Genomic DNA, 20,990 nt, shown 5'->3' on the forward strand with positions numbered 1-20,990 from the left:
TATTATCCATGAATACTATGAACACTTCTACACAAACAAACTAGAAAACCTAGAGGAAATGGATAAATTCCTAGAAACACACAACCTCCCAAGCGTGCCTCAGGAAGAAACAGAAATCCTGAGCAGACCAATAATGAGCTGTAAGATTGAAGCAGTAATTAACCACCACCACCCCACCACCCACAAAAGCCCCAGACCAGAGAGATGCACAGATAAGCTCTACCAGACTTACAAAGAAGAGCTGGTACCTATCCCAAAGAAACTATTACATAACATCAAAAGGAGAGAATACTCCCTAACTCATTTTACAAAGCCAGTATCACCTTGATACCATAGCCAGGAAAGAACATAAGAAAAGTTAAAATTATAGCCCAATATCTCTTATGAACTTACATGGCAAAAATCCTCAACAAAATATTAGCGAGCCAAATTCAATAGTACATCAAAAAAAGAAAAAAAATAAATCCACCATGATCAAGTGGGTTGCATCACAGGGATGCAAGGATGGTTTAACATACACAGATCAATAATGTGATTTGCCATGTAAACAGAAGTAAAAATAAAGAGCATGCGATCATCTCAATAGATGCAGGAAAAGCATTTGATGAAATCCAGCACTCATTCATGAAAAACCTTCAACAAACTAAGCATAAAAAAAATACTTCAAAATCATAAAAGCCATTTATGATAAACTCACAGCCAACAGCATATTGAATTGGGGAAAGTTGAAAATATTTCTCCTAATAACTGGAACGAGACAAGAGTGACCACTGTCCCGGCCCAGCCAAACTGCAACAAAAAATAGCCGGGCGTTGTGGCGGGCACCTGTAGTGCCCCCTACTGGGGAGGCTGAGGCAAGAGAATCACTTAAGCCCAGGAGTTGGAGGTTGCTGTGAGCTGTGACACTACTGCCCTCTACCTAGGGTGACAGCTTGAGACTCTGTCTCAAAAAAGAAAAGAAAAGAAAGAAAATCCAAGTTCAAGCAGCATAAATTCTCTTTTCTTTTCTTTTTTAAACAGATTTTCTGAAAAACAAATCTAAACCTATTTGTTATTCTTAGTGTCACTGGTCTGGGTTTCAGAATTAATGTACCAGGACACCACACCTAGGTCTTAACAGCTTTATGTTTTTCATTGCAATATTCCACCAAAGCTCATTTTCCTGCATTCCAGCCCTCAGTTTTGAAAATAAATATTATGCTTCACGGTTGAGTACACCAGAAAAACAATTAAAGGCAGTTAGAGTTCTTGGATTCATTTTCCTTATTATCTAGCACTGACATTGCTGAGTATAGTAGATTATAAGTGGGGAAAAAGTTCCACTGTGATTAAACCTTGTATTATTCAGTGTACTATGTAAGTGCCTCTAAAGATCAAGCAATCTGTGAGTCTGTAAAGAAGGAGACATGTCTCTTCTGGATTATTCTGATCAAAGTTCACTCCTGTTCCAAGATGATTTCTTTGTTCTTTGCAATATGGAAACTGTGAAAATCATCACCAGTGCCTTTGGAAAACAAGTGTTAGGGTGGTCTGTCAGTGGGTTAAAGAATAGGATTTTCAGTGATAGTGTGTAAATGTCTATTTCCTGAGATGATTTTGAAAAGATACTATTTTAAATATCAAATGAACCAATACATTCACATTCATGTTAGGAATGGAATAAAATGAACGGTTTGCAAAAAAAAAAAAAAAAAGAGTGCCCACTGTCTCCACTTCTATTCAACACAGTATTGGAAGTCCTAGCCAGAACAATCAATCAAGAGAAGGAAATAAAGGGCTTCCAAACTGGGAAAGCAGAGGTCAAACTATCCTTGTAAGACTCCTGGAATGGATAATTAAATTCCGCAGAGTCTCAGGTTACAAAATCAATAACATTTCTATATACTAATAACAATCAAGCTGAGAGTCACATTAAGGACTCAATACCATTCACAATAGCTACAAAGAAAATAAAATAGCCAGGAATGAATATATTTAACCAAGGAGGTGAAAGATCTCTACAAGGAGAACTATAAAACTCTGATGAAACAAATTGTGGATGACATAAACAAAGGAAAAAAAAAACTCTTGCTCATGGTTTGAAAGAATCAACATCATTAAAAGTACAGACTATCCAAAATGATTTACAGATTCAACACAATCTCCATCAAAATATCAACATATTCACACATCTAAAAAAAAATTGTGTGCTTCATTGGGAACCAAAGAAAAGCCTGAATAGCCAAAGTAATATTAAGCAAAAAGAACAAATCTGGAGACATCACATTACCAGACTTCAAATTATACTACAGGTTAGAGTAACCAAAACAACGTGATACTGATATAAAAGGAGAGGCATAGACCAGTGGAACAGAATAGAGGACTCAGAAATAAAGCCACCTACCTACAACCAGCTGATCTTCAACAAAGCAGACAATATACACTGGGAAAAGGAGGCCCTGCTCAATAATTGGTGCTGGGAAAATGGCATAGCTACATGCGGGAGAGAGACATGAGACCCTTGTCTCTTGCTATATATAAACATTAATTCAAGTTGGATTAAAAACTTAAATGTAAGGCATAAAACCATAAAAATTCTAAATGAAAATGTTGGAAAAATTCTTCTAGACATTAGCCTAGGCAAAGAATTGATGACTAAGATCCTAAAGGCAAATACAGCAACAATGAAAACAAATAAATGGGACTAAATTAATTTTAAAAGCTTCTGCTCAGCAAAGGAAATAATCAGCAAATAGACAACCTATGGAAAAAATATTAGCAAACTATATATCCAGCAAAATACTAATATCTATAATCTACAAAGAAATAATATCTATAATCTACAAACAAATCAACAAGAAAAAACCCACCCTATCAGAAAGTGGGCAAAAGACAAGACCAGAAGTTTTTCAAAAGAAGATAGACAAATGGCTAACTAACACATGGAAAAATACTCGACTAATCATTAGGATAATGCAATTTTTGTTTGTTTGTTTGTTTTTAGTGGCCCACCACATCTTTTTATGCACTGACAACATTTCTGAAAAGCTAACTGACTTATCAAAATCTAATGCTATGGTTATGGACTAGTAAAAATGGGTAAAAGTGTTTCCAAATGACTTTGCTGGGTACAGAGCTTAGATTATGCACCATTGTCTCTTTTCACTGAATAGATGATATTCCTTTATTTGCTAAGTATCTGTTATTAGAATCCTTTGGAGTTGAAATTCTTTTACCTGGATTGGTTTTCACCTTAGATGAGAAGCCGTCTAATTTAATTTTAATTTCATTGTCACATTTAACCTTTTTTTCACAAAATATAGGACTGGGTCAGTAGGATTATAGGACATTCCAGTCAAGTGGTAGGTACCTTGCATCCCAACACTGGTTGGTATCCATCACGCATATCTTTGTCCATAGTTTAATTTAACGGATATAATTGTATGAATGGCAAGCAAAAGATGATGGAGCCCAGATTAAAATTCAGGTATAAAGGGAAAAGAAAAAAAATTTCCTGTTTTCATTTCATTGGATATGTATGTCATTAGATGTGGGTCATCATTTAACCTCTCCTGAGTGACTTGGATGGTTTCTGCAATAGGAAAGTCATGAATAATATACTGATACTTTTATTAGCTATTGTTTGTAGCTAATTTAAGAGGATAGCTTTAGAAACCTATATAAGAGGCCAAAGCAATAGTCCAGTTTTATAAATTAAATGTAACTTAGATGATTAGAATAATCAATGGATCTGATCTACGAATTTGCTTCCTTGTATCTTTATATAATCCTTAGAAGTAAGGAAATTCTTAGACAATTGATTTTCTTTTTACTTTCCTGCCAGGCAAAATCTGATAACAAGTTTATTGTTTGTTGAGTGATATAGAGTAAGATAAGATTATCTCTCTTTTTCTTTTTTTTTTTTTTGAGACATGGTCTCACTCTGTCTCCCAGGCTGGACTGCAGTGGCAATATCATAGCTCATTGCAACCTCAAACTTCTAGGGTCAAGCAATATTCCTGCCCAGCCTTCCAAGTAGGGCCCTGCTAATTTTTCTTTTTATAGAAATGGGTTCTCACCATGTTGCTCAAGATGGTCTTGAACCTCTGGCCTCAAGCAAGCCTCCTGCCTTAGCTTCCCAAAGTGCTAGGATTATAGGCAGGAGGTACTATGCCTGGCTTGAATTTATATCTCTATATCAAAATAGTTGCCTGGCAGATAGCCTAAAATTTTTGGCTAGCAATTTAGAAAATGGGAGCTCTGAAGAGTAATCTTATCTAATTTGTTGTAGTTTACTTCATATTCTCTTGGTTGCTATCACATGGACTGATTCTTTTTCCTAAATGATTGGTTTTCTTTTTTGTTTTTTTCTTTGCCCAGGCAGGTCTTGAACTCTTGGCCTAAAGTCTTTATCCTGCCTTGGCTACCCAAAGTGCTGGGATTATAGGTGTAAACTATTTGTGGTCTAAATGATCGTTGATAGCAGTAACTGCAGGCTACATTTTATTTAATGAGATGTTTTAAATTACTTTGTCATTTAATTTGAAGTTTTGTCAATTTGCTTATAAACATTTATCTTAATCTAAATTTGCTATATCTCATTTTTAACTGGAAGGAGAAATGTTCATGCAATAAAGTCAATAAAATATTAGTTCTTATCAAAATAGGGAAAAGAAACACAAACAACTTACTTTTACAGAAATGATCTTTTTGTGTCTTATGCAAAAAGATTATTCAATCGCCTATAGTGTAATAGTAGTTAAAAGACCTTCAGTTAGTCCTAACTCTACTTGGCTAAGAGACTTAACTCTAAACCACCTCCATTTCTTTGATTAAAATGTATTCCCAGGCTGGGTGCCGTGGCTCACGCCTGTAATCCTAGCACTCTGGGGGGCCAAAGCAGGTGGATTGCTTGAGCTCACAAGTTTGAGACTAGCCTGAGCAGACCCCATCTCTACTAAATATAAGGAAACTCTCCAGGTGTGATGGGGAGCTACTATAGAGACTGAGGCAAGAGGGTCGCTTGAGCCCAACAGTCTGAGGTTGCTGTGAGCTATAATGCCATGGCACTCTAGGGCAACTGAGTGAGACTTTGTCTCAAAAAAAAAGTGTATCTCTAATTCCTTTGGGAGTTCTTCCCTTGCTGTACCCTGAGTTCTGTTGGGAACTGTCATCTTAATCTGGGCTCACTGGCCACAGTAAATGACTGTATAAGAACTGACAGCTTCTCACCTAGTCTTGAGTCCTGGAAAGTTCAATAATGTATTTGATTCAGACAATTCTTTTCCTGGAATTTTTTTCTTTTTTTTTTATTTATTTTTATTTTCTCTATACATATACATGTATTTATTTGGTTTCTACTTTTTGCCTTCACAAAATTAAAAAAGCGTAAAATTTAATAACAATAACAATGTTTAAGATAAAGACTAGAAACAAAAACCTCATAAAGAATGAACAAAGATAAATACATTCAGAAAAGAAATCAGACAATTGCTGCAACGAAATATTGAGCAATAATAATAATAATGCAAAAAAAGTAACATTCACATTGGCAGATAAGAGTATGTCTATCATAGAATGCTTTGACTCTGAGTTCAGTATAGAGTCATCAGTTAACTTATTATTTTTTTCCAAAGTCTCAAAAAATAGACAACTAATGTTTATATATAAAAGATAATTTCAAAAAACAGATCATGCCAGATCTTATAGACAACAGAAAAAGAAGAAACACTTCAAAATCATTTTACTTCATCTGGATACACCTGATATTAAAATTGGAAAAAATATATTATTATAAAGGGAAATTACAAACATATTTCACTTATAAATGAGGATGTAATATCCTAAACAACATATTAACAAGTTGAATTAAAAATTAATGTTTAAGTAATGTACTTTGGTCAAAATTAAATCCAATTTATGTGAGAATTAGTCACTATTTTCTTTTCGATTTTTTTTCTTTTCCTTTCCCTAACCCCCTTCCTCCTTCTTTCTCTGTCTGCTCTTTCCTTCCCCCATCCCCCACCATGTCATTAATTGTCATTCATTGTCCTCATATTGAAGTTGAATACATAGGATTCATGCTTCTCCATTCCTGTGATGCTTCACTAAGAATAATGTGTTCCACCTCCAACACAGGTTAATACAAATACTGCAAAATCTTCATTTTTTAAATGGCTGAATAGTATTCCGTGGTACACATATACCACAGCTTGTCAATCCATTCTTGGGTTGAGGGGCATGTAGGCTGTTTCCACATTTTGGCAATTATAAAGTGAGCTGCGATAAACAGTCTAGTACAAGTGTCTTTATAATAAAAAGTTTTTTTCCTTCTGGATAGATGCCCAGAAATGGGATTGCAGGATCAAACGGGAGGTTTAGGTTGAGTTCTTTGAGGTTTCTCCGTACTTCCTTCCAAAAAGGTTGTATTAGTTTGCAGTCTCACCAGCAGTGTAAAAGTGTTCCTTTCTCTCCACATCCACACAGTATCTGCAGTTTTGAGATTTTGTGATATGGGCCATTCTTGCTGGGGTTAGATGATATCTCAGGGTGGTTTTAATTTGCATTTCTCTAATAATCAGGGATGATGAGCATTTTTTCATGTTTGCTAGCCATTCATCTGTCTTTAGAGAAGGTTCTGTTCATCTCTCTTCCCCATTGATGTATGGGATTATTGGTTTTTTCCTTGTGATTAATTTAAGTTCTATATAGATCCTAATTATTAAGCTTTTGTCTGATTTAAAATATGCAAATATCCTTTCAAATTGGGTAGGTTGTCTGTTTGCTTTGGTTGTTGTCTCCTTGGCTGTACAGAAGCTTTTCAGTTTAATTAAATCTCATTTGTTTATTATTGCTGTTGTTGCTATTGCCATGGCAGTCTTCTTCATAAAGTCTTTCCCCAGGTTGCTGTCTTCCAGTGTTTTTCCTATTCTTTTCTTGCGGATTTTTCTTCTTTCATGCCTTAAATTTAAGTCCTTTATCCATCTTGAATCAATTTTTGTGAGTGGAGAAAAGTGTTGCAGTTTCAGTTTTTTACATATGGATATCCAATTCTCCCAGCACCATTTATTGAATAGGGAGTCTTTCCCCCACTGTATATTCTTATTTGGTTTATTGAAGATTAAGTGGTTGTAAGTTGTTGGTTTCATTTCCTGGTTTTCTATTCGATTCCAAATGTCTATGTCTCTATTTTTATGCCAGTACCATGCTGTCTTGACCACTATGACTTTGTAGTACAGCCTAAAATCTAGTATGGTGATACCCCCAGCTTTGTTTTTATTACTAAGATCTGCCTTAGCTATACAGGTTTTTTTCTGGTTCCATACAAAACACACAATCATTTTTTCTAAGTCTTGAAAATAGGATGTTGGTATTTTAATAGGGATGGCATTGAATCGGTAGATTGCAAATTAAAACTACAATGAAATACTGTCTTACCCATATCAACATGACCATTATTAAAAAGTCAAAACACAATAGATGTTGGCATGGATGCAGAGAGAAAGGGACACTTATACACTGTTGGTGGGACTGTAAATTAGCACTTTTATGGAAAACAATATGGAGATTCCTCAAAGAAATTGACATAGACCTGCCATTTGGTCTAGCAATCCCACTGCTAAGTATATACTCAAAGGAAAAGAAGTTGTTTTGTCAAAAAGACACCTGTGCTCAAGTGGTCATCACAGCACAACTCACAATTGCAAAATTGTGGAATCAACCATCTGTCAATGAGTAGATAAAGGAAATTTGGCATATACATAGTGTATACCATAGAGTACTGCTCAGACATAAAAAGGAATGAAATAATGTCATTCGGAGCAATCTGGGTGGAAATGGGAGACCATTATACTTAGAAACCACGCGGGCATGAGAAACCAAGAAGGGGGAAGGGTGAGGGGGCGATGGGTGAAAACTTACCTATGGGACAAACACTATTCTGGTGACAGGAACACCAAAAGCCCTGACTTAAGCATTTACAGGATATCTATATGACAAAACTAGCTGTATCCTCCTAATATTTCAAAATAAAACTAACAAAAAATTGGAAAAAGGAGGTTATGAAGCAATATCCAGTGTGTGGGCCTGTGTGTGTTTATGTGTTACTCTTTTCTCTGTTTTTCAATTATACCAATTCTGTAGTTAAACATTACATTTCATACATATAAAACAAAACCAGAAACATTACTATGCAACACCAAGAAAGCAAAGAGAAAAAAATAAGAATAAAATCTAAAACCCAAAGCCTTACAATTGGGACAGAAGCAGCTCAGACCGTTGGTGTCCCTGAGAACTCGGCTGTAAAGGAAACTTTCTGTGGCTTACCCCCCAACCTTGGTCTCGAACCAGTTCGTAAGCCAAGAATGTAGTTAAGTCCTAAGGAATCTTCTCTCTACTTCTTAAGGGAAGAATTAACTTTTTTTACTTCTTGGATGTGCCCCAAAGGTGCCCCACTTAATCTATCATTTCTGTCTTTTAATTCTCAGAAGTGATGAGAAATTTAATAAAGCTTTTTTCCTCAGCGTTCCATTAGCTGGAAATCTCTCTGGCCGGCTGTCTCTCCTCTGCTTTTTTGGTAATAACTGGTGCTCACAGGATTATACCGAGGCACTTAAAGAATTTAAAAATACAGATTTAATTCTCTCCCATGTAGGTTGGATGTAAATTATATTTTGTGGCATTGTGATATTTTGAGACTTGCCAATCCACATGTGCTTTATAGGATTGTTAAGCGTATTTGTTGACCGAGAGCCTCTGATTCTCCAGCGTTACTACTAATAGTTGTGGTTCTCAGAAACACCAAGAAGAACTTAAGTACTGTGGAAATGAGTTCTGTGGGCCCATTTGTTTTGTAGGTGGACATTCTGGAGCATTCTCATAACGTCACGGTTGGTTATTATGCTACCAAAGGGAGATTGGTATACTTGCCTGCAGTAGTGATCGAAATGCTGGGTGTTTATGGAGTCAGCAACGTCACTGCAGATCTGAAGCAGCACACCCCAAATTTACAGTCCGTGGCAGTACTTGCCTCCTCGTGGAATCCCCAGCCTGCAGGCTACTTCCAGCTGAAAACAGGCAAGTGACTCAGAAGGAAAGATTGCTGTCCATTCATCCTGCCCGTTGTGGAGCAGGGGCAGTACCAAGTGGACACCTGTTAAAAAAACTCCACTGCTAACAGCTGTGTCCTTTTTTAAAGGTCCTTGTGTACCTTCTTCACAGGGCCCTGCTAATCAAATGTCTAAGTTCCTTAGATATCAGCCAACATTTTTTCCAACCCTGAGCTTACTAGAAATATTCCACCACAAGAGGCTTCCTTCCCAATTTATCTACTTGAGCATCAAGTAATGGATTTTATATTTCTTTTCATATTACCCATGGATACTAATAAAAGTTCCGTAAAATGTATGGTTTGGAGCAATGGGTTCCAGAAGCCACTAAATTAGAATCTCTGAGTTCAGGCTTTGGAATCTCTCTCTCTCTTTTTTTCAAGCTCCTTGGTTATTCCAATCTACAAAGCTTGTAAAACCACAAGAGTAGAGAAACTATTGAAATTGAAACAATCAACTTAGTAATGGAGGTCACTTGTGGGTTTCCCCCCATCCAAAGAAATGGAAGGCATGATCTCTTTGAGATTATGAATTGTCAACCTTTGAGCAGATGTCTACCTATTCCAATCAAATAAAGTTATAAAACCTTCTGCATTGGAGGGGATCTCAGGTTCGATCATGCTTTTGATTTTTCTGTGCTATAAATCATTTTAAGAGCCACTTTCAAAACTGCAGTCAAATCCTGTCTAGTCTTATTATTTATTTGCCTAATTTCTCTAATCTAAGATCATGCTGTTTTATATCATGACTGTTAGTAAATCCAAGGAGCGGAGACACAGAGCTGTGTGGGTTCTGACTTATTACTCTCATTCTAGTGCTGCAGTTTGTGAGCCAATCCGACAACATACAGTCCTGCAAGTTTGCTCAGACCATGGAACAGAGGCTGCAGAAAGCGTTCCAGGATGCTGAGAGGAAGGTCCTGAATACCCGAAGCAACCTGACGATTCAGGTAGGGAGGAGGCTCTTTCAGACCATGTGGTTGATGGACAGACACAATGCAAACATTGGCAAGTACTACCTTGGATCCTCCATTTCAGAACTTTGTATTCCAGGCTTGTGATGTAGACAGTTGTGACATTGGTGAGGATGTCTGGGGAGTGGGGAGTGGCCATGACAGAAGGGGTCCTGTGTCACAGTTTACCTGCCATAGTCTGGAGTTTTGTATTTATTTTCCCATGTGGCACTTCCTCAGGCCTTTCAAATAAATTTACTCTCTTAAAAAACTGAACTAGACCCTGCCGTATATGTCAGATGTCTAATATTCATTATAAATGAATAAATGAATTGATTATAGGTAGATGACTCACCAAGATTTGACTGTTCTGTGGTTTGCATTGGGTTATTCCAGTTACCTCGGTTTATATACGCACACGCATTTTATATTGAGAACTTACTATGTGCCAGGAGCTGTCCTAAGTGTTTTATAAATATTTTCCTACCTAATACCCATGACATTCTTCTGAGGTATTCTTCCCCTCAGAAGAGGAAATCAAGAGAGAGAGGGGTTAAGAAACTTCCTGAAGGTCACACAGTTAGTAAAGAATAGAGCAAAGACTTGAACCAAAAGCCCATACTCTTATCCACTGTGCTGTACTACCATCAATACCATGAGAAATGGGGTCCCCGGGGCTGGGTTGGTGGCTCATACCTGCAATCCTAGCACTGTGGGAGGCCAAGACAGTGGGTTGCTTGAGCTCAGGAGTTTGAGACCAGCCTGGGCAAGAGTGAGCTCACTATCCAGGTGTTGTGGGCACCTGTAATTCCAGCTACTCAGGAAGCTGAGGCAAGAGGATCGCTTGAGCCCAAGAGTTTGATTTGAGGTTGCTGTGAGCCATGATGCCATAGCAGTCTACTCAGGATGGCAGAGTGTAACTGTATATCAAAAAAGAAATGGAGTCCTTGATGAAACTTTTGCAAACACATGAATCCCTTCCTAAGGAGATCCCACTCTTGGTTCCACTATATTTCAGATTCTTGGATTAACAGTATACACACTACTAAGAACCTTTCTTGGACCCATTATTGCAATTATATTGGTAACAATCCCCCTAAGGACAGATGCTTCTTAATGATATTCATCCAGCCCCAAATTTCTCTAATTAAATCTTCTATTCAGTGTCTCTGTTTTGAGTACTCAACCAAAGCCTTTGCAATTAGACCCAGTGGTTTTGAAATTGACATTTAGCATAAGTGAATTATCAGCAAAGCCAATAAGATGTAGAAAGCATACAATTTAACTTGAATGAGCAGCTTTCCTTTTCTAGATTCATCCAAAGTGTATGTGGAAGTATCTCATTATGATTTGGTTCATATTAGACTAAGATTTAAAAATGTGTCACAGATTTAAGATTTATGTAAGGAGTGTGACTCAGCTGTCTTGCGGGAAATCATTTTCTTTCTGATTGGATTTGTGATCCTCACAGGTGCACGAGCCTAGTTAGATCTTGGCAGCAGAGCATGCATTAATTGTATTCAGGAAGCACAGACTTACTGAGTGCCTGCTAGTTCTCAGGCACAGGGAAAGACACCAAGATAAATAAACTGCCCTTGGCCTTAGGAAGCCTCTCTTGTGTTATTGTATGGTAGTTATGAGCCATTAGATGAAACTTTATAAATCAAGTAACAAACCTTCCTTGGAAAAGGAGTATAAGAGGTGATGTGAAAAAATTGCATCTAAACAGATGACAGATACTCTTAAACATTTAAACAGCTTTTGAAATGAGTGTGTAATTGGATGAATCCTTTTTTTAACTCCATCCATTTCACTTTTTGTCTTGGCCAATGGGAAGCCCAGAGACAAATTTGTTGCTTAGATTTAGTAACGCTGTGGGCTGCTGTATTGTATGTAGATAACCACATGACAACCATTCCTTTGGGTTGTCTTTTTATCTGTTTTTCCAAGACCTGGTTTTCTAATTTAATAATTTTTCATTCTATTGTATAACATGTGATTGGTAAAGGACATCAAATGTTTTGTGCAATAAGACTATAAATATTTGGTTCATTCAGAGAGTCATAAAAGCACCTTTTTTAAAAAGCTTATATAGCTTTAGTATTAGGGGCAAGATTACAAATGACTTAGGACTTTTTTGTTGCAAGTGACAGAATATAAATTGACAAGGCAAAAAGAGGAAGTGATTGGCTAATGGAACTGACAAGTTCACAGTTTATTTACTTCAGATACAGTTGATTCCAGGTGCTTACATTCTTTCTTTATAAAGTTCTCTTTATCTCTTGGCTTGCTTTGCTGTGAGCTGACACCATCCTCGGCACCCATGGGATGGCTCAATCTTGTTGCTCACAGTTGCTAGAATCAAAGTGTCATTACAGTAAAGATTTGGGGATTAGCTCTCACTGGGCCCACTATGTTCCTTTCTAGATCAATAATTGTGGCCAATGAGATGAAATATGCCAATCAAGTAGACCTGGCTCTGATGACCAATCCTGAAATGTGGGTGGGGTGGCCCCATCCAAGGCACAGGGACAGAGAAAAGTGGTTCCCTGGGGAAATTGTGGTGCTGTCTTAGAAGGGATACTGAACACTGAGTAGGCAAAACGATAGCTTTCTGCTCCGTCTCTTATAGGTCTAATTAGCTGACTGAACCATGGCTTTAGAGAGTGGGAAGTCAGAGATGAGGTCAGAAGCTATAGAAGTCAAGGTAAAGGGGTGATGAGAAAGTGTCATCTGTAGTGGCTGCTGCTCTTGGGGGACAGAGCATGACTTTAGGGACCAGTACTGTACCCTGGTCTCAGGCCTCGGGACCTTTTGTTTTTGGAGCTAGTGTTAAACAGCCACCAAGAATGATCACACTTCTTCTTAGCTGTAAAAAATGTGTATATTAAAGAAGACACAATGGAAGAACATCCAGTGTCCATGGATTGGGAGACTTAAAATTGTTAGGGTGTCAAAACAAAGGGAGCTACAGATTTAATGCAATCCCTACCAAAATCCAAGTGATCTTTTTCTGCAGAAATAGAAAAATCCATTCTAATACTCACATGGAATCTCGAGGAACCTTTAGTAGGCAAACAAATCTTAAGAAAGATGAACAAGTTGGAGGTCTTACGTCCTGATTTCAAATCTTACTACAAAGCTACAGCAAAACAATATGGTATTGGCCTAAAGACAGACACATAGACCAGTGGAATAGATTAGAGAGCCTAGAAATAACGCCCCTGGTATATGGCCATATATTTTTTGACAAGGGTGACCAAGGGGAAAATGACAGTCTTTTCAGCAAATTGGGAAAACTGGACATCCACATACAAAGGAATGAAGTTAGACTCTTAACTAACACCATGTACCAAAATTAACTCAGAGTGGATCAAAGACCTAAATGTAAGAAGTAAAACTGTAGGACTCTCTGAAGAAAAGATAGGGGAAAAACTTCATGACACTGGATTAGGATTTGTTGGATATGACACCAAGAGCATAGGCAACAAGAGGAAAGACAGATAAATTAGACTTTGTCAAAATTAGAAACTTTTGTTCATCAAAGAACACTCTCAGCAGGATGAAGAGGCAGCCCACAGAATAGATGAAAAATATTTGGAAATAATATATATGACAAGAAGTTAATATCCAGAACATAAAGAATCCCTACAATTCAGCAATTTAAAAAAAAACCAATTATGAAATGGAAAAAGGACTTGAATAGATATTTCTCCAAAAAAGATATACAGATGGCCAAGACTCGTGACAAGATGCTCTATATCACTAATCATTAAAGAAATGCAAATCAAAACCATGAGATATCACTTCCCATCTATAAGGATGGTTCTTCTCAAAAAACAGAAAGTAATAAATGTTGGCGAGGATATAGACAAATTGGAACCCTGTGCGTTGCTAGTGGGAATGTCAACTAGTACAGCCGCTTAGAAAAAAGAGTATGGTGGTTTCTCCAAAAATTAAACATAGAATTACCATACTGTCCAAGAATTTCATTTCTGGGTATATACCAAAAAGAATTGAAAGTAGGGACTTTAACAGGCATTTGTACATTCATGTGTATAGCAGCATTATTCACCATATCCAAAAGGTAGAAGCAACCCACGTGTCCATCAATAGACAAATGGATGGCAAATGTGGTGTGTGTGTGTGTGTGTGTGTGTGTGTATGTGTAGTGTGTGTACACGGTGCATATAGACACCAATGGAATATCGTTCAGCCTTAAAAAGGAAGGAAGTTCTGATCTACAACGTGGATGAACCTCTTGGACATTGTAAATGAATTAAGTTAGTCACCAGAGGACAAATACTGCATCAATTTTCTTTCAAGAAGTATCTAGAGTTGTTGAATTAATAAGTGATTCCACTTACAAAAACTATTTAAAAAGTAGATTGGTGGTTGCCAGGGGCCATGAGGAGGGAAAAATTAGGAGTTGCTTGAGAGGCACAGAGTTTCAGTTTGGGAATGATAAAAAAAGTTCTGGCGAATGTACTTAATGCCACTGAAGTGTACACCTAAAGTGGTTAAAATGGTAAATTTTCTGTTCTGTCTATTTTTCCACAAAAGAAATTATTATTTACCTGGCTAAGTATAGTATATATAGAGGTACCCATTTTTCAAGCTTTATATAAGGATTCCTTGGGGTCCAGGGGTATTCAGTTTTGTTGCAAGGTGCAAAATAGAATGTTTCCAATAGTTTTAAAAGTCAAAAAGGTTTTTTTTAGTTATCCTTTAGGCAGCAGTATGGTGAGGTATCTTGAATTGTTTAGAAAGAAGTGCCTCCCTTTTTTACCTGGAGAAGGAGGCATAAATCCCTGTGGCTAAATCTCATTCCAAAAATACTTCCAGAGGGGAGAGCTAGAATTGAGCAGAAATGTCAACTCAGTTTATCATTAATTATCATTAACAGGCTATGCATTAGAGAATTAAAAAGGAACTTGCAATTCTGGGGAATAGTGGGGAACAATGTGGAGAATCTCTTCTTGACAGTCTTCTTTGGTGACGGATACCCTGACTTGATCATTACACATTCTGTGCTCTTAACAAAATATCACTCATACCCTATAAATATGTACACATGTTATCTATCAATATTTTTAAGTCTGTAAAAAATGACTTAAAAAATAAAAGGAGAGCAGCAGGGATCTTTATGTCTGAGCATGCAAAGGCATGAGGAAAACCTGGGATCAGTCAGCATCTTGGCAAGAGAAGGGGCACTCCCAAAGGAAAGTACTTTGAGGAAAGCTCAGCAACAGGCACTCTTTGCAGAAGCGAGGGCAGGGGCTGGGGCAACTGCAGGGGCCAGGCAGTACCCAGGGCTCTCACAGTTGGGGCCTGATGGGGCAAGGGAAGGAGTGGGCGTAGCTGCCTGACCAGAGCCAGCTTTGGCCAGGACATCGATGCTCCAAACTCCCTCTCCTCTCTCTCTATCCTGTCCTCCAGAAGAGACCTGTTAGCTGAAGGCAGAGGGCAGGGAGCCCCTTGAGGTGGTCTACAAGCATCTGCCTTGGTGGGTGCAGGACAGAACAGAGAGGGTGAGTAGCCAGTGTATCAGGAGGGGGAAGGGAAGACACCCTGCACAGAGCTGGACAAAAACTGTCTCACCACGTGGAAGACTTCCTACTGCCTGTGTTTTTCAAATCTCATCTGTGGGATATTTTTGTCCATACATTGACCCAGAAAAACCTCGTTTTCTAGCAACTAAAAAAAATGGACTTAGACAAAATGTGAGAAGAAAACCGTGCCCTCTCATAGGATTTTTTACATGTTCTCTATCGAATTAATAGACCACAAGGAAATGTGATTGTTCTCTAAAGAACACATGTTATATTTCTGAATTCCTTTTATAATAAGGTTCACTTAACTCTACCCGTGACTAGGTTGGCGATCATCTCTGTACATTCCTGATCCTTTCAATTTTAAAACTCCCTGAAATTTGATTCCCAGGCTTCCTCTGTTGGAGCAGTGGTGCTCTCCTTAAATTTAGCCTTCCTGTGCTCTATTTTATATTTTCAGAACCATTAAAGTAACCCAGACAAGTTAGCCCCGGGAAAAGTTACACACACCAGTTTATAGGCATCCTCAAACTACAGCCCACAGGCCACATGTGGTCTGCCAAGGACATTTATCTGGCCTGCGGGGTGTTTTTGCCGCCGCTGCCTGTCCTGCTTAGCCACTGCCTGTCCTTTTAAACTATAGTTTGGCCTCCAGCAGTCTGAGGGACAGTGAACTGGCCCCCTATTTAAAAAGTTTGAGGACCCCTGGTAGAATGTGGAGTCAAGGGTTGTGCCTGGGGCTCAGTGAGTGGGGCACTAGCTCCATATACTGAGGGTGGCGGGTTCAAACCCGGCCCTGGCCAAACTGCAACAAAAAATAGCCGGGCATTATGGCGGGTGCCTGTAGTCCCAGCTACTTGAGAGCTGAGGCAAAAGAATTGCCTAAGCCCAAGAGCTGGAGGTTGCTGTGAGCTGTGGTGCTTTGGCACTCTACCAGGGTAGATGGAGTGAGACTGCCTCTTAAAAAAAAAAAAAAAATGTAGAGTCAAATTACCTAGGATCAGATCCTGATTCTTGTCAGTTATTAGCTGTGTGGCCTTGGGCAAGTCCCTCAGTTATTCTGGGCCTTGGTTTTCTCATCTGTGAAGGGGAGTCCCCACTAGATACACCTTGTAGGGTTGTGGTGAGAACTGAATGAGATGACGTGCCCGTAGCACAATGCCAGGTGTGCAGTGAGCGTCAGAAAGTGATGACTATTGTCATTCTGGTCTCTTACTTGCTGTTTCCCCACCTCCCTTTTTTTCCTACCCTCAACTTCGCTTAACCTTCTCCCACGGCCGTGAAACAGACCCTCTCTTATTTGGCGTGTTTCCCTCCCCTTTCCCCCGTGTTGATTCAGATCGTGAGCACGTCCAACGCCTCCCAGGCAGTCACCCTGGTGTATGTCGTGGGCAATCAGAGCACGTTCCTCAACGGCACCGTTGCCAGCAGCCTCCTCAGCCAGCTCTCGGCTGAGCTGGTGGGATTCTACCTCACCTACCCTCCGCTCACCATTGCTGAACGTGAGTATGCCCTGTAAGGTCAGCTCATCCAGGGACCCTGTGGTTTTCCCTGGGGCCTCTCCATGGAGCAAATGTCTGTGGGGCTGGTCCGCTTACTACCTAGTTTATCACTGAACAACTGAGGTACGTGCTGGATTGGGGATGAACTCATGAAAAATGCATTGCACATTGAAAGAAAGCGCTTGCTAGCTGCCTCCCACCTTCACGTCTCTTATCTCATTTAATCCTCGCAGCTGCCCTATAAGGTAGGTGCAAAATTAGCCCTGTTTTGAAGAGGAGCAAAATGAAACTCCAGGGGGTTTCACAAGGTACCCACTCTCACATAGCTAGTAAGCCTTCTGGGCTTACGGCATCTGTCCTCAGGGCCATCTGGGTCACCATGGTTTCTTCCCATTTGTGCCATCTGCAAATGATGCCGCCCTTCAGCTCCATGCCCTGCCTCTGGATGTCATAATGCAATTCATTTGCAGCCCACGTTGTCACTTCCCTTGATGAGGTCCCCATAGTCTTGTGGCCTTGTCGTCTTCTAATGCTTCTGTTACACAATCCTCATTACCATGCACAATCCTCATTACCATGCAGTGGGCATAGATCTCGAAGATGATACAGCCTACATTTTCTTTCCAAACACTTACTTGGTAGCTAAAAGAAGCAAAGGTTTGTACTCTTAAATTTAATTGTTCTTACATCTCCCAAAGTCACTGGGCAAGTTTTTTTGTTTGAAAAAAAAAAAACACATATTAGCAAAATGGTCTCCTAAATTCCTTCTATTGTTGTTTTTGATACTGTAAATAAAGGATATAACCTGTGTGAATGTACTTAGCACAAAGTAGCCACTCAGGCTTTTTTTTTCTTTGGAATGCTTGTTTAATAGCAAGCTTTTATAAACTTCCATGCAGTAAAGAAAGATGACGCTGGATATTATAGGAAAGATGATGTCATAGCAGATGAAGGTGAAGAATGTATTTTCTTTCAGTATTTTGATGTTCTGATAACAAGTAAGATTTATCAAGCACTAACTCTATGTCAGGCACTGTACTGAGCCCTTTGTATTCAATCCAGTAATCACCATACTTGTAAAGAAATATGGGGACTTTGGTTACAAGTATTTGGCTGTTAAATTTAAGTCCTTGACATTGGAAAAATTCATTCAAGAGATAATCACTCCTAAAAAAATGTTAAAGATGGTTGTAATTGTTTTGGGGGGGGAGGGACAGAGTCTCACTCTGTCATCCTGGGTAGAGTGCCATGGCATCAGCTCACAGCAATCTCAAACTCTTGGGCTCAGGTGACCTCTTGCCTCAGCCTCCTGAATAAGTGAGACTACAGGCGCCTGCCACAATACTCTGCTATTTTTTAGAGATGAGGTCTCGCTCTTGCTCAGGCTGGTCTTGAGCTCCTGAGCTCAAGCAATCCACCGGCCTCGGCCTCCCAGAGTGCTAGGATTACAGGTGAGAGCCACTGTGCCGGCTGACAGTTGTAATTTTTAAAAAGAAAGCTATAGCTAAGACAGGTTCTACCTGTGGGTCTTGATAATGAAGCCTTTCCATTTAAGAAGGTTTGTATGGAAATCCTGAAAGAGCAGAAATCCACAAGCCCTAGACAATTCCATCTGAACGCTTGCCTTTTCCTGAGTCTTTTTGTTTTCTGAGCAAGGTAGTTTTGGCATTTGTGTCTTGGATTTTGCAAAAAGCACTAAAGCAGGATTTAGCTTCTTGTTATTTTGTCACTTACGTGTGTTTCCCTTAACAATAGTTACAAATCCTGTGAAAGTAATTTGGTGTGTTTCTTGTTTATTGTAGCACTGGAATATCCCAACCTTGATATATCAGAAACAACCAGAGACTACTGGGTAATCACAGGTAATCCCTTCTGTTGTCATTTCTGCTCTTCGTGCTGTCAGGTTGACTCATTTTTAAACACTGCAAGCCATTGAGTTATAGGACTGGGACTTTCTTCGGTCCTGTCTTAAAAGTCAGGGAGTTACTTTTATAGGACCAGAAGTGAACAGAATAAGTGGGGTAAGAAAAGACATCACACTGAAGATGAATATTAGCTAAAGAGTTCAGAAACGCCACCTTTCCAGTCCTTACCCAGTGGCATCTTTGCAAAAAGTGGCCCTATTGGAGTATAAATGTCTTAATACAATAATTAAGTAAACGAGATGAGGTATGTATTAACCAGTGTGATGTAAATGTTCCTAATTCTATGTGAAATGAGCACATTGTACCCATAAATGCATTAATGTATACATTACCTATGTGTTTATGATCTAATAAAAAAATAGAAAAGAAAAAGAAGTTTCTAGCACTAACTTCTGGACGTCTAGGTCACGTCCATGTGAGTGGTTAGCTGCTATAGACGGTAGGCCTTTCTGCACTGCCCTGTGAAACCCAGGTTGAAGTCAGAGGAGGGCCAGGCGTGCGCTGTCTCCCTCCCTTGGTGCAAGCTGTGCACCCACACTAATCCAGCGCGTGCTGACAGTGAGGGCGGGCGGAAGTGGAAGGGGTTCTGGTGGCGGCGTCTTTTCTATTCCTTGACATTTTCCAGAAAAGCTTTATGGAATGGCAAAAAAGTTCTTGTTTATGTTTTTCAAAAGCCAGACAGTAGTTCTAGAAGTTAGAGAAACCAGGTTTGAGAGCAAAGGGAGAACAGAAGTTTGTAGGAAGAGAAGTGACCAGCACAGCCAGAGAGGGAAGGAACAGAAGGGGAAGTCTATGAGTCTGTTCAGGCTGCTGTAACAAAGGGCCACGGACTGGGTGGCTTAAACAACAGACATGTGTTTTCTCACACATGTGAGTCTGAGGTCAAGGTGTCCCAGGTTGGCATCCTCTGAGGCCTCCCCCCATGGCTTGCAGGTGGCCATCTTCTCCTGTATCTACATGTGGCCTTCCCTCTAGGCCTGTGTGTGTCCCAATCTCCTCTTTGTATAAGGACACCAGTCATGCTACACTAGGGCCACCCTAATGACCTCATTTTACTTTCATTACCTCTTTAATATCCCTGTCTGCAAGTGCAGTCACATTCTGAGGTCCTGGGGGCTTAGAATTCAACATAGGGATTTGAAAGGACACAATTCAGATCATCCTGAGGAGAGATGGAAGCCATACCTGGGTAAGCAGGCTGGTCTCAAACTTCCAGTATTTTTTTTGTTGCTTGTTTGTTTTCTACTTTTTGGTTTTTTGAGACAAAGTCTTACTCTGTTACCACAGTGTGTGCAGTGGTGTCATCGTAGCTCACTACAACCTCAAACTCTTGGGTTCAAATGATTCTCCTGCCTCTCCCAAGTAGCTGAGATTAGAGGTGCTAAAATTTTTCTGGTTTGGTAGAAATGGGGGTCTCACTCTTGTTCAGGCTGATCTTGAATGCCTGAGCTCAAGGATCCTCCCACCTCAGCTTCCCAGAGTGCCAGGATTACAGGCATGAGCCTCCACAGCCATCCTCAAACGGCTTCTTCTGGCTCCTATCCTCTCCCTCACTTGCAGTCCCAAACAAGCAGCAGATGGGCCGCCACCTGAGAGACTAACTGAGGAGTGTATACCCCTTGCTTAATGAAGCCTGCTCAAGACCACTTTTAAAGTTGTTCTGTATATTTTTCAAAGCTACCATTTATTCACAATTACTGTGGGGGAAAGTATGCACCTTTCAAATCAGCAGGAGGCCCCAGCGAGGACTGAACTTGAGACCCCTGATTTACAAGACCAGAGCTCTAACCATGGATCCATGGAGCCCACCCACCCAAGACCGCTTTTAAATTGCAGAAAATTACATTTCTGGCCTCCCCTACCCCTGTGGAGCCGTAGATATGCAGAGATTATTTTGCCTGCTAAGCAGGCTAGCAAAAAACCAACCCATCAGAGTTTATGCCCAAGAGAGAAACAATGCTAACCCAGCAACA

The 20,990-nt window shown here is 39.5% G+C and overlaps 1 protein-coding gene across 1 annotated transcript in view; it reads left to right on the forward strand.

Annotated features, from left to right (window-relative positions):
• Positions 1-20,990, forward strand: part of KIAA1549L (KIAA1549 like) — a 280,933-nt gene that overhangs the window by 166,930 nt on the left and 93,013 nt on the right. Inside the window, exons 5-8 of the mRNA XM_023510070.1 lie at positions 8,835-9,054; positions 9,902-10,035; positions 16,930-17,092; positions 18,895-18,954. Of these exons, the coding sequence (XP_023365838.1) occupies positions 8,835-9,054; positions 9,902-10,035; positions 16,930-17,092; positions 18,895-18,954 (577 nt within the window). The remainder of the gene's footprint in view (positions 1-8,834; positions 9,055-9,901; positions 10,036-16,929; positions 17,093-18,894; positions 18,955-20,990) is intronic.

The sequence above is a fragment of the Otolemur garnettii genome, unplaced genomic scaffold, assembly GCF_000181295.1.
Source record: "Otolemur garnettii isolate 467f Iridium unplaced genomic scaffold, OtoGar3 scaffold00001, whole genome shotgun sequence".
In the NCBI taxonomy this organism is placed as follows: Eukaryota; Metazoa; Chordata; class Mammalia; order Primates; family Galagidae; genus Otolemur; species Otolemur garnettii.